We start from the raw sequence: 13,640 nt of genomic DNA, 5'->3' as shown, positions 1-13,640 counted from the left end.
TTTTGCATTTTTTTGTAATGCAGAGTATAATTAAAGTGTACAGCATCTGTGCAACAAACACAACATATGAAGTCATAGTTCTCAGGTATTTAATGCAGGAATATTTGTCCATCTGGTAATGTGAAATAAAGCAAGAATTTGAAAAAAGAATTCACAATTTGAGTGTTTAGGAGGAGCGTGTGAAGATTTTATAGAAAACCAGTAACAGATTGATTTAGACAGGAGGATCAATCAACTTGGACATTTTTTTTTGAACTAACTGATGAAAGTTAGCTAACTATGAAGATAAGATAAGATAAGATAACCTTTATTAGTCCCACACGTGGGAAATTTGTTTTGTCACAGCAGGAAGTGGACAGTGCAAAAGTTATGAAGGACAATTAGAATAAAATAAAATAAGAATAAATACAGTACACAACTGTACAGAATAGAATAAAAATAGAATACTATATACAGTAGAATAAAATAGAATAAAATATACAATAGGATAAAAATAGAATACAAATGCTATATACAACAGAGTGAAAAATACAACGGTGCCAGAAAGATTATTGCACATTTGTGTTATTGCACATTTGTGAAGCCATGATTGTTAAGTTCCTGAGTTTTTTTTGTTTTTGTTTTCCTTTTGGTGCCACATTATTTATAACATAATGGTGATTGACACTGTTTGAAGAACCCAGCTGTGAATTTTTCCTTAAGGAAAGAACAGGCTGTGGAACTGCCACTGATCTCCTGCAGAAAACTCCAGTCTCATTTAGATTTGTGTGGCTGCGGAATGGTGCAATAAAGAAATACAAGTTTTCTTACACTGCAATGACCTGATGTTATATAGTGATAGAAGCCAACTAAAAACAAAAATAGCCAGTGGGAGATAATGTCATCAGTGTAACACACACGTATAATTAATTTAAACATGTTGTACGCCAGACAGTATGTAATGACTTGTTAAGAACCATGTGATGTTTCATGGAGTAAACTATCTATTTATTCAGCATTACATGAGTTTATGGAAACATAAATGTCCCTGATCTTTAAAGGCAAAGTTTTATTTGCTGCCATCATGCATAGCATATTTGCATAATGCATAAAAGGTTCCTGGTTTGTAAATGAAGAGAAGCACAAACCCAGCTTCAGGGAAGATAGAAAATACATGACACTGTTAACCTGACAGGAATATTGTAATTTGATAAAGGAGGTTGCCAGAGGAATTGTCTAAATGTGCAAATCTTTGTAAAGTCAACAACAACTTGCAAAATGGAGAAAATGCAAACACACATGTGATATTTTGTGTTTTCTTAATTTACACAGTGTTGTATTGTGATATTTTGTTTCTCCACAATATCTCATTAAATGCTTCTTCTTTTGTGTCTTTAATGATATATTGTGTCACTTTTGGCATACTGGTTGTTTATTTGTATGTGTAAATGGCACATGTGACTTTATCATATTGGGGTTTTTTTTACATGTAATCATAAAAAAAAAAGTTTTAGCTCTATTTTGTATTTTTTTTACTCTAAGGTCTTCAGTGGTGCTGAGAATATTATGTAATTTACACAAAAGGGTAGCCTACAGCCTCTCTGGGATCCTCAAGATAAACCTACAATTTATATGCCTGAAATGTTAATTATCTTTGTTTTACTGTGATTTCCTGTCAGGAAGAGTTTCAGAACAAGCTGGAAAAAAAAACTTGGACAATGTAACAGAAAAGTTGATTTCCATATTTGGGGCAGTGTTATGTGGTTACATAACAAGAGGACTGTACCACTGCAGCGGAAGAGGGGAGACTCGCTCTTCATATCGCATGTTGAAGTGATAACTGGACATTGCCTGTTGAATAATTCATTTGTTATTATATTATAATACCACTCAGGTGTGATTTTATCTTAGGGTTTTTTTTGAGCTACTTTATTAGTTTATATGTGATTATATAAGTGCTGTGATGAACAATTAACCCGGAACTGCTTTGACTTGCCCAGCCTACACTTAAATCAGTTTGAATTTTTTGGCGGTAAAGTACGGAGGCATAATGCCGCGCTTTGGAGTTACATATTATTATGTTACTACTCTTCTTATTTTCGGAGTCTTTGACAAAGGTGAGCTGACTGGGTGTCAATGTTACACACGTGCATGGGCCAATAAGCGATTCTTCCCGAAAATACTGACTTCTTCCTCTTCTTTTTTAAACGCGAGGATGTTCATTAAGGTGAACTGGTACTTTGGTGGTACTAACACGGACAGTAGCCTATAAAGGACTGTTTGGGTTTAACTGAGTATTTAAGTGGGAGGCAGATTTACACGCAGTTGGTTTTTAGGTCTGCCGTGTACACGCAGAGACGCTCTTTCGTACATCCGTATCCATGATGGCGCTGTAAAAATATTCTTAGAGCAAATTTAAGAAGAGAAGACAAAGTCCTCTCTCTGTCCAGCGTTTCATCGGGAGATAAAACGTAATCACGACAAAGTATTTTCACGGGTGCAGGTATGCAGCTCTCGCGTTTAAATTCCTTGCGCATAGTCTGAGCTCTCAGAGTTCCCACTGACAGCTCCGCTTTCCCCAAACTGAATTGTGAGCCCGCCATTCACCGACTTTTCAAAGTTTGGAGGGCGGAGCCAAAAGGAACATGGGCGACGTTGGACACTTTCAAAGCAGTACGAAGCAACCTCGAGTTGTACCGTGCGGCAACGTGACCGCTGTTTTATGCTGTGTTTGTTCTTGAAAATAAATTAAAAATACCGTCATTTTCTGGAATGTATGAGTGCAAGTACTGACAACTACCATCAGAATACTTTAATGCAAGGGCAATCTCAAATTCCAGGAGATCCTAAGGCATGTCCTGAAGCATTTCCGTCCACTCACAGTATGTGCAGTTACACGTGTTTGCTGCAGATTGGCCATTAAATTATGTTTTATCTCGCGGAGGACTTTTGACATATTTCAATACAGTCTGATGACAGAGCAGAACTGAACTGAAGTTAATGTGTTTAAGCATAGTAATGACATATCTGTGTAAATAGCAGCCTATGACAAAGTTATTCCAATTAAAAATATTCACATTTAATATATGTTGGAAGCACTTAACCTATATTTACCAACCATATTTATAATAAAACTTTAATGACAGTACATAGACTAATGACTACTGCAAATACTGACTTTGAATTTAAACAGAAAACGGAAAAAAAGGACTAATTGAAAACTGAATGTGCCTCACATCTTAAACTATATCTTCTACAGCTCTAACAGCATTGATACAAACACAGGAGACTGTGCTGGCAGCAAAGAGAGAAGATGCTGAAGTCAGCTGTCAGCTCTTGGAGCCTAAAGACGTCGTTCAGGTCACATGGCAGAAAACTTCAAATAATGTGGAGACAAATATTGCCACCTACAGCAAGAACTTTGGTGAGAGAGTGAATTCTGGCTTTAAAGATAAATTTGAGTTTAAATACACTGGACTACATAACTGCTCCATAGTCATCAAGAATTTGACGGAGGAGGATGAAGGCTGCTATCGCTGTCTGTTTAACACTTATCCTGAAGGAGCCTTTATCGGTATAACCTGCCTCCAACTCTATGGTAAGAACTTTAACCTTCCTTTTCCAACAATAAGTGACTCTGATGACAGATTAGAACTGAAGTTGTAAAACAGCTAACTAATCATATGCAGAGGAATGGCTTATTTCAAGAGTACTGTACCCTCATCGCAGTACAGAAACAGGTTTAGGGCATGCATTTTCACTGTTATGCAGATGACACTTAGTTAAACTGCTGGGATGTCTTAAAGAAGTAAAGACCTGGGTGCCCTCTAACTTCCTGCTTCTAAATTCAGATAAAACATGCTTTACTTGGCACTAAAAATCTTAGAAATATGGTTTCTAACCAGATACTTACTCTGGATGGCATTCCCTTGGCCTCCAGTAACACTGTGAGGAACCTTGGAGTCATTTTTGACCAGGATATGTCCTTCAATGCACATATTAAACCAATATGTAGGACTGCTTTCTTCCATTTGCACAACATCTCTAAAATTAGACATGTCCTCTCTCATAATGACGCTGAAAAACTAGTTCATACTTTTATTACTTCTAGGCTGAATTACTGTAATTCATTATTATCAGGATGTCCTAAAATTCCCTGAAAAGCCTTCAAATCCAAAATGCCGCAGCAAGAGTACTGACAGAGACTAGAAAGAGAGAGCATATTTCTCCTATATTGACTTTTCTACACTGGATCCCTGTTAAATCTAGATTTGAATTCAAAATCTTGATATCCTGACAGCTCACATGCAAGGTCTTGAATAATTAGGCCTAATTTGAATTGAATTGAACTCAAACAAACAGTTGATATAAATTTGTTAGCAGCTGGTGTGTTTGTAAAAACATGTTGACGACATTTCCTGATCCTTCACAGAGCTGCATGACCCTGTTGTTGATGTCAGAGAGTCAAACTTTACTGAAGAGTGGGTTGTTTCCTGTTCAGCCACTGGTCGACCTGCTCCCACTGTAACACTCAGTGTCTCACAACAAGACCTCAACTTCTCACAGTACAACACTGTCAGTGTGTCCAACACCAATGCTACATTCACTGTCACCACTACAGCTGTGCTCTCAGGTTCACGTAACAACAGCACACAGGTGGGATGTGCAGCACGAGTGCTCTCTGCTCCTCACAGAGAGGTGATGGTGACGATTCCTAATGATGATGATGATGGTGATGATGATGATGATGGTGAGAAACTCTCTTGAAGTCATTTATTTATAAATTAATGGTTACTTTGTGATTGCAATGTTTGTGTTTCTTCTACCAGATCTTGATGAGAAATCAAGATCTAATCCCAGGAATTTAGGTGTGTTAACATTTGTATGTTTTAAAGACAGCTTTCCTGTTCCTATTTTGTTTTGATAGATGTTCAAATTTTTATAACTTTCTTTCTCCTGTTTGTCGTAAAGGAATCAGGATTTCAGTGACTTTATCCTCTGTGGTGTTGGTGCTCGGTGTTGCTGTTCTCATCTTTGTCTGGCTTAGAAAGAAATCTCAGAACAGGTACTCCTCTTAAACCGTGTCTATGTTGCATGTTGTCCTGATAGATTTTTGTGCAGCAAATATCTTCAACCTGTTCTTACAAACACACCAGCTGCTGACACATTTATGTCCACTATGTTTGTTTCAAGAACTTACCATAGACTTGGAGGCAGGTTCTACTAATGAAGGAGCCTTCAGGATAAGTGTTAAACAGACAATAGCAGCCTTCATCCTGCTCCGTCACATTCCTGATGGCTATGGAGCAGTTCTGCAGTCCAGTGTATAAAAACTCGACTTTATCATTAAAGCCGTTTCGAAATTTGTCTCCACATCGTTTGAGATTGAATGTTCAGATAGGAGAAGTGAAACACACACAGTCTGTGAAACTCTGAATGGTTTCTGAAAAGCTGTTTTCAGTTTTTCTGCATAAATTCATAATTTTCATTATTATTGTATCAAGATTGTGTATATGAATGTTTCACCATTATTACCTGTCAAATAATTAAAATGGTAGCTTTTATTTTCCCTAAGAGGTTTAAATAAAAACTATGATTTGTGTTAATAATTTCCACTCTGTTAAATCTCATATTGTATTTAATTACAAATATTAAGTAGACTAAACTCAGTTTTTATCAACTTGTTATTAGAACTCAATTTATAAGTTAAGTTACCAGTACTTAACATTCAAAAAGCTGATCAACTCAGTTTGAGCTCGAAATTTTGCTTCTCAGTGTGGAAGGGCAAAATAATATGATTTGAAATAGTCATGGTTTGCTGTGTGGCAGACAGGATGTTGAACCCAAACACGGGACTGATACGCAGAGAGTAAACTCAAAACAGCAGCTTTATTGCTGGAAAAACTCGAACGATTAATACAACAAACTTAACTGGAAACTGGAAACTCGAACTAGAAAACAAACTGGGAACAGAACACTAGGAAGTTACTAGGAGCATGGAGGAAATGTACAGCGATAAGTTTGTCTGATGGTTATGCCTGCACTATGCTGTTGCTGTTGACTCCAGTAAATTCTTCAAGACATCCTGTTTAAGTGAATACAACCAAAAACAGTTTGGTCTGCATTTCTTGAAAGATCAAATCCCACAAACCTAGTTTAGAGGGTCCACACTCTCTGCACTGTATATAGTGAAGTCTGCAAGGTTTTGAACAGTGAAGTTTGTTTTGTGCCCAAGTTATTCTGCAGATAATCAGTTACAGTGGGAGCAGGTCAACCAGTGGCTGAACAGGAAACAACCCACTCTTCAGTAGAGTTTGACTCCCTGACATCAAGAACAGGTTCATGCAGCTCTGCGAAGGATCAGGACATATCATCAACATGTTCTTACAAACACACCAGCTGCGAACACATTTATGTCCAGGAAATGTAGCTCTGACATTTGTTGACAGAAGATAAAGGTTCTTACCAAAGACATGGAGGCAGGGTTTACCTGTGAAGGAGCCTTGAGGATAAGTGTTAAACAGGCAGTGATAGCATCCTTCATCCTGCACCATCACATTCCTGATGACTATGGAGCAGTTATGTAGTCCAGTATATTTAAACTCAACCTTATCTGTAAAGTCAGTATTCACTTTTTGGCGAAAGTACTTGTTGTAGGTGGCAACATTTGTCTCCACATCATTTGAGATTTTCTGCCATGTGACCTGAAGGACGTCTTTAGTCTCCAAGAGCTGACAGCTGAATTCAGCATCTTCTCCCACTGCTGCCAGCACAGTCTGCTGTGTTTGGATCACTGCTGTTAGAGCTGTAGTAGATATAGTTTGAGAAGTCAAGAACTTTCAGAACTATTGTGAACTGTCCATTTTTCTTAGAGGTCAAGGGTCCAAACTATGGTTTTTATTATTTATTTCAAGTATATCATAATGCATTTGTGTGAGTTTATTAGCAATAATAAATTTAATAAATAATAAATTTCTTACATTTTTCAGTCTTTCACACATGGCGATTCAGTCGAATGAAACACCTGAAACTGCAAACAGAGACACTGAGGAGTAAGTGACTCTTTATCCTGTGAATTTACAACTGGAAATTTAAGCCTCTGTTGTCACATTTCACTTTCAATTTTTAAATGTTCTCACACTTTGCTGTAACTTTATTCTCAATCATACAGTAATATTTAAAAAATGTAACTTTTTTGTTTGCTCTCATTTTAAGGACTGATACACAAGAGTACAGGGAAGTCAGACAAGAGACTCCTGAGCGAACTCAACAAAACCATAACCAAGTGTTGCCATCAGCACCAGCAAGAAGACTCATTTTTGATGAAAACTGAAACAAAGATTTGAATGACAGAAAGTATCCCACAAGATGGTGTATACGAATTTCTTTTATTCATGTATTATTCGCATTAATTAATTTTATACTGCCTTGGTGCCACTTGACTTTAGCATGTTTCACATTCATGCAGTTAGACAGATGGTGGGGGCCTGGTAAGAAAGTTGGGGGGAAGCAGACCACTCCACAGGAAAAGTCTTTTGTCTCGGCTACGTCCACACTAATGCGTTTTAGTTTGAAAATGCATCGTTTTTCTCGGTTTGGCCTCGCGGCCACACTGAGACTTTTGAAAACTCTCTTGAAAACGCAGACTTTCTAAAACGAAGGACGCATTTTAGTCATGTGATGCAGTCACGTGACCAATTAAACAAAAATAGCAGAGTGCATTATACAGCAGTTGTTTTGATTGCTCTCAATTTTGACAGCCCTAAAAAAGATTCATATCAGTTTGTACATGCTCCAGATAGCTTTTCTTCATATTCTTTAATTATCACTTGCTTTTGCGCATGCGCAGTGCTGGAACATAAGCGTTTTCGGCTGTTTCAATGTGGACGCACAACTCTGTGAAACGACTGAAAACGCTAGTGTGATGAAAACGCCTTTTTCAAATCTATCCAGGCTAGTGTGGACGTAGCCTCAGAGAGACTCTGCTGACCGTCTCTCCACCAAGCTTAGTTTTCTGTTCTTTGTTTTGCTTAAAGAATGTTAGCTACCGCTCACCGCTTGTCTGCAGGCTTTATTTAATGGAAAACTTCCACAACAACGGTAACAACAAAGAAGTTCAATCCTGAAGAAAAACGAAGGACTACACCAAAAGAAATCATCGTACTGGGGCTTAATTAACTTTCTGTTTACCATAATGAATTTTTTACACAACTGTACAGTGTCTGTGTAATTATGTAACATACTGTAAATATGAAAAATATGTCTGTTTGTTTTCACTGTGCATATTTTCATGTTGTTGTTCTTTTTAGTGTTCTAGGTTAGAGAAGTAATCAAATATGTAAAAAATATATATACTGTATATAATTGTTTTTGTTTTGTTTTGGGCCATCATGTTACTTTAAATTCAAAAAAATGTTGATTTATTTAAGTGTGTGATTTATTGATTTATTTTGGAATCATTAAATATATATCTATATGTATTTATTATAAATGTTTGGCACCTCTCTCTAAAGGGAATGCCATATTTTAAAAGGAATTATGCATGTAACTGTAGAAAGATAACAAAACAAAGGATTTGTGACAGTAGAATAAATATATATGTGTTCAGCTTCAATATGTTTTAATTATGTTGTGTGGTTTCATTTGTATATTATTCTTGACTCACATGTGAATAGCATGTATTCAATATTAATTTCTTTTCAAAGAGTTTCAGTTTATCTGGTAACTTTACACTATGGTGTGCAGCTGGTTTTGATGAACATCTGTGTTCAGCAGCTGAAAGACTTTGGGATCTACACAAACAACCTGCAATTTAGTTGTAAATAGATGAGAATATAACAGCTTTCCACAGAGAGACCTCTCACAACAAATGTCCTCTAGCTTAATATCCCATCTGAAAACATGACTTTAGAGAAAATTCTAACATTTCTTTTTTCTTTATGACAGAAATGCTTTTTTTTAAACCACATGAAATGTAGTAAAAGATAATATGATTCTGGTCCTGTACTATTATCATACAGGGGGGGGGGGGGGTCAAAAAGGCAACTGCGCTGTATATTATTGCACTTTTAAGTAATAAGTAACCATCAGTTACTGACAAATTCTGTTACTATGTCCTTATAATCATGAAATATATGTTTTATCATCAGGCATTATTGCCTCTTTACATACATTACAGAAATTGTTACAACAATTTACCCGGAAGTAGTAGCGGTTTCTTTCGCAACCATACTGTCCAGCTTTGGCGGTATTTCTGGCGGTACAGCATGGAGGAACAATGCGACAGCTTAGAATTACACATTATGTCATTGCCGTTTTTATTTTTGGAGTCTATGACAAAGGTAAGAAGAAGCTTTTATTCCAGAATACCTACGTCTGTGCATGTTACCATACTAGGGTGAGCTTATTTTATTTCCAAAAAAAAGAGGACACTTGGCTCAGTCATGAAGAACTTGCTTTAAGAAACATATTCATAACATATTTAAACGATGCCTTCTCTGTGCGGTTAATGAATTGTGGAATAAAATATGTCATATAGGCTTTTACAAGTCAACAATTACAAAAAAATAACTTAAAAGCCTCTGAAATTAAATAATGGTACAGAAATAATGCCTCATCTGCATAAGAAATATTACCAGTACTGGGTCGGTACGAGGGAAATTTCTTTTGCAGTTCGTCTGAAAAGATGCACTTGCGCTTTGGGATCTTTTAAACATTACGCGCGTTGCTGCGCGCAGTCTGTGAGCGCAGAACACGCGCTCACAAAGCAGCAGTTCGGGGATGACGTCACACACGGGTCCTCTGGCGGACTATAGAAAAATCCGGACATTTTTATCAATCTCGAAAATCCCCCCGGACGGAACGTGAAAAGTGGGCATGTCGGGGGAAAAGAGGACGGTTGGTGAACCTTGACCACACGGACATGTTACACTTTTTGTTTCGTACAATTCGTCAAATTTCAAATAAACACCTTGTTAAGAAACGAAGTGTTTCTTTTAAAGCGTTTTACATTTGAAAGGGGCTACAGGAAAAGTTGAGTTTGCATGACGTGACTTCAACAGCGCAGAGTGTAAATAACCCGATGTATTATTATACTTTCACTCATTATTGTATCAAACAAAAGAAAAGAGAAAGGTTACGTTCAGCAAGATGAAGTTTGTGTAAATGAAGTAACGCTGTTCCTGATTTTGCTCAACCTACAGTTTGAGATTCTTCAAATACTTTCGCTGCTTGTCATTTTAAAAGCAGACGCAGCTACTAGCAGCTTTTGAGGTACAAAGCTATCACGTCACGCGTTATTATGGACTGTAGAAAACAGTCATTGGTCATCACCCACAGAACTTTCTTTCTTTTAAAATGTCTTTCTTTTTATTGCTTTATATTTCTGTATTTTTATCGTCACAAAAGTTACTTGAAATAAATAATAAAAATAAAATTAAAAAAATATTTTTTATTGCTAATAAACTCACACAAATGCATTATGATATACTTGAAATAACTAATAAAAACCATAGTTTGGACCCTTGACCTCTAAGAAAGATAGACAGTTCACAATAGTTAAACATTTATGCACACAATAGTAGTAGAAAAAAAACCTAATGTAAATTCAGAATTTGAATTTAGAAAAAGGTATCAAAAATTCCTTTAGTACAATGACCAGACTTAGTAAGAGTGACATGATAATGACAGCGTAATTGTCTGAAAGTTCTTGACTTCTCAAACTGTATCTCCTACAGCTCTAACAGCAGTGATCCAAACACAGCAGACTGTGCTGGCAGCAGTGGGAGAAGATGCTGAATTCAGCTGTCAGCTCTTGGACACTAAAGACGTCCTTCAGGTCACATGGCAGAAAATTTCACCTGAGGTGGAGACAAATGTCGCCACCTACAGCAAGCACTTTGGTCAGAGAGTGAATTCTGGCTTTACAGATAAAGTTGAGTTTAAACATACTGGACTGCAGAACTGCTCCATAGTCATCAGGAATGTGACGGAGCAGGATGAAGGCTGCTATCACTGTCTGTTTAACACTTATCCTGAAGGCTCCTTCACAGGCACACCCTGCCTGTATGTCTTTGGTAAGAACCTTAAACTTCTTTAACCAACAACAAGTGCTTCAGACATTTATGTCAATATTTACTGAACATAAATGTGTTAGCAGCTGGTGTGTTTGTGAAAACATCTGGATGATATTTGTTGATCCTTCACAGAGCTGCATGAACCTGTTCTTGACATCCGAGAGTCAAACTCTACTGAAGAGTGGGTTGTTTCCTGTTCAGCCACTGGTCGACCTGCTCCCACTGTAACACTCAGTGTATCACAACAAGACCTCAACTTCTCACAGTACAACACTGTCAGTGTGTCCAACACCAACGCTACATTCACTGTCACCACTACAGCTGTGCTCTCAGGTTCACGTAACAACAGCACACAGGTGGGATGTGCAGCACGAGTGCTCTCTGCTCCTCAGCGAGAGGTGATGGTGATGATTCCTGATGATGATGATGATGGTGAGAAACTCTTTCAAAGTCATTTATTTATGAATGAATCATTACTCTAATCTAATATTTGTGTTTCTTTTTCCAGGGTTAAATGAGAAATCAGGATCTAATCAAATAAATTTAGGTATGTTAATGTTTGTACTTTTTACAGATTAAGTGTATTGTTACTTTGTAGGTGTTCAGATTATTTTCTTCTCCTTTCCCGTTTGTCTCAAAGCACTCAGGATTTCAGTCAGGCTGGCCTCTGTGGTGTTGGTTGCCTGTGGTTTTTTAGCTCCACTCATCTTTATTCCGGCTCAGAAAGAAAACTCAGAGCAGGTAGTCGTCTTAAACAGTGTCTGTGTTGCACTTTCTCTCTTTGATTCAACTGATAAAAGTTTGTGCAGCTTTAACTGTTCTTAAATCCTTCAGTCTGTCACACAGGGAGACAGTTAAAATACTTGAAACCACAGTCAGAAGTAATTCCATCTTTATCATCCTGTCGTCTCACATTTGGAAAGTTACTTCATTCTTTTTCACTCTCTGATATGCTGAGACATTTCACCTCGAAGTTACCTCTAGAGCTTCTTTTTTCTCTCATTTATTCGTAATCTGATGTTTACTGCACATCAAACAATCTCTGATACATATTCCGTTGTGCTGTCTAAGCTGTTAATCTGTCCAGAATACTTTGATTTGCAGTATTAACAGAGTCATGTTTCACTGTTTTTGTTGTATTTCAAGGAATGAAACACCTTCAGTCAACCAAACTGAAAATCAGCTCAAAAAGTGGAGACCTCCTGAGAGAAACCAACCAAACCACGATCCAAGTCTTTCACCTTCACCTGCACAAAAACTTACTTTTTAACAGCGTTGACTTGCTTTTTGGAGCAGGGTTTGCAGCTAGATGTCCGGCTTTTCTGGACAGCTAGCATGTTCTGAACTCTTTTTAACTGGTCTTAATCAGTTAAAACTGAATTTACAGTCACTAAAGTGTCTTTTTTCACTTCCATTTCGTTCAGTAATCAGTATCCTTGCCCTCTTTGTCTTTGAAAACAAATTAGTGCCAGTTTTAATTTGTACAACACTAATGATTCACTTGATCTTTGAAAATGTGCTCAAATGATTTCAAACACTAGATGTTAGCGGTGTAGCAATTCTGTAAAACCTTTAATACCTCGATTGTTTGAACGCAACTTTTGCCGATACCTCAAAATTTCTTTAGGGTGAAGGTATATAAAAAGACCAGAGGTCTGATCACTTGATCAGGACTGTATCATGGTGAATAATTTCTATGTATTTTCAGTTTACTTTGTGGATGTACTTAATTTGCAGAGACCAAGTTTTGTGTGCATCTGTAGTGTAGTGGTTAGTGTGCTTGATTGAAGAAAAGAAGGTCTCTGATTGGCAGCTCATATGTTTTTTTACTCAGAAAGAATTTTTGTGTTTTTCTTGTTTTGAAATTTCTCAGCTTTTTCAGTTTTACAGTATGATGTTAAGATTTGAAACACAAAACCAGATTCATATTAATGTGTTGTGATTTGCTTTTTTAATGTAAATTCTTTGTACTATTTTAAACATTAAACCTTTTTTACAGTAATTTTGGATGACTGGTTAAACTGCTTTTGTAGCCGAATACTCTTCAAATACAAATAACCACAATTAAAATCCCATATTGTGTTCACTTAGACGACAACAGATTTTCATGTGAAATTACACAAAAAGACCACATGAGGTCTCTGTTTATTCATGGTGAGGTTTTTCAAAATTTGAAAAAATTGCCGACACGACAGAAGGCAGCAAACTGCCAGGTGACACTTGCTACAAGGTAACAAAATCACAAACAAAACAAAAAAACCTGCTTCACCAATGATTTAGTAGTAAAAACACAGTAGTTCTGTGTACAAGGTAATTATTATTTTCTCTTTTTAAAGATAAAGACTTACCGTTAGAGACAGGAGTTATTAGCCCCATATGAATATTTCTGCCTTTAAAAACTATTTTCAAGGTGCTGTTTAGCAGAGCAAAGTATTTTAAACGCAGCTTTTCCAAACGTCCCAGTTTGAATTTTGGATGTTTGCATTATTATATTTTGCTCACAGAAAGAAAATAATTTCATAAAAATAATAATGATATTAATAATTTTGTTCTCATGTGCATGACGGGTCCTGAATGATCAAGAAT

At 36.8% G+C, this 13,640-nt stretch overlaps 2 protein-coding genes across 3 annotated transcripts; both read left to right on the top strand.

Moving 5' to 3' along the window:
* Window positions 1-3,225: 3,225 nt before the first annotated feature.
* LOC134621173 (OX-2 membrane glycoprotein-like) lies at window positions 3,226-4,746 on the top strand (the record flags this gene model as incomplete). Its single annotated transcript, XM_063467609.1, has 2 exons — window positions 3,226-3,577; window positions 4,412-4,746. Coding segments are annotated over 2 exons (687 nt in total), but the record flags the coding sequence as incomplete, so codon positions are not given.
* A 4,484-nt stretch (window positions 4,747-9,230) lies between these two features.
* Window positions 9,231-12,969, top strand: LOC134621378 (OX-2 membrane glycoprotein-like). 2 transcript variants are annotated; one of them, XM_063467849.1, is made up of 6 exons: window positions 9,231-9,320; window positions 10,716-11,054; window positions 11,187-11,486; window positions 11,563-11,601; window positions 11,695-11,795; window positions 12,201-12,307. In XM_063467849.1, exons 1-6 carry the CDS (start codon window positions 9,257-9,259, stop codon window positions 12,204-12,206), a joined length of 849 nt encoding a protein of 282 aa, XP_063323919.1. In that variant the 5' UTR covers window positions 9,231-9,256; the 3' UTR covers window positions 12,207-12,307. The 2 variants fall into 2 exon arrangements, with proteins under 2 accessions (XP_063323919.1, XP_063323918.1); XM_063467848.1 differs by lacking the exon at window positions 11,695-11,795 and having other exon boundaries at window positions 12,201-12,969.
* Window positions 12,970-13,640: the final 671 nt, after the last annotated feature.

Source organism: Pelmatolapia mariae, linkage group LG23, assembly GCF_036321145.2.
Source record: "Pelmatolapia mariae isolate MD_Pm_ZW linkage group LG23, Pm_UMD_F_2, whole genome shotgun sequence".
Taxonomy (NCBI): domain Eukaryota; kingdom Metazoa; phylum Chordata; class Actinopteri; order Cichliformes; family Cichlidae; genus Pelmatolapia; species Pelmatolapia mariae.
Note: the sequence above shows the minus strand (reverse complement) of the source record. Positions and strands in the feature narration are given on the sequence as shown.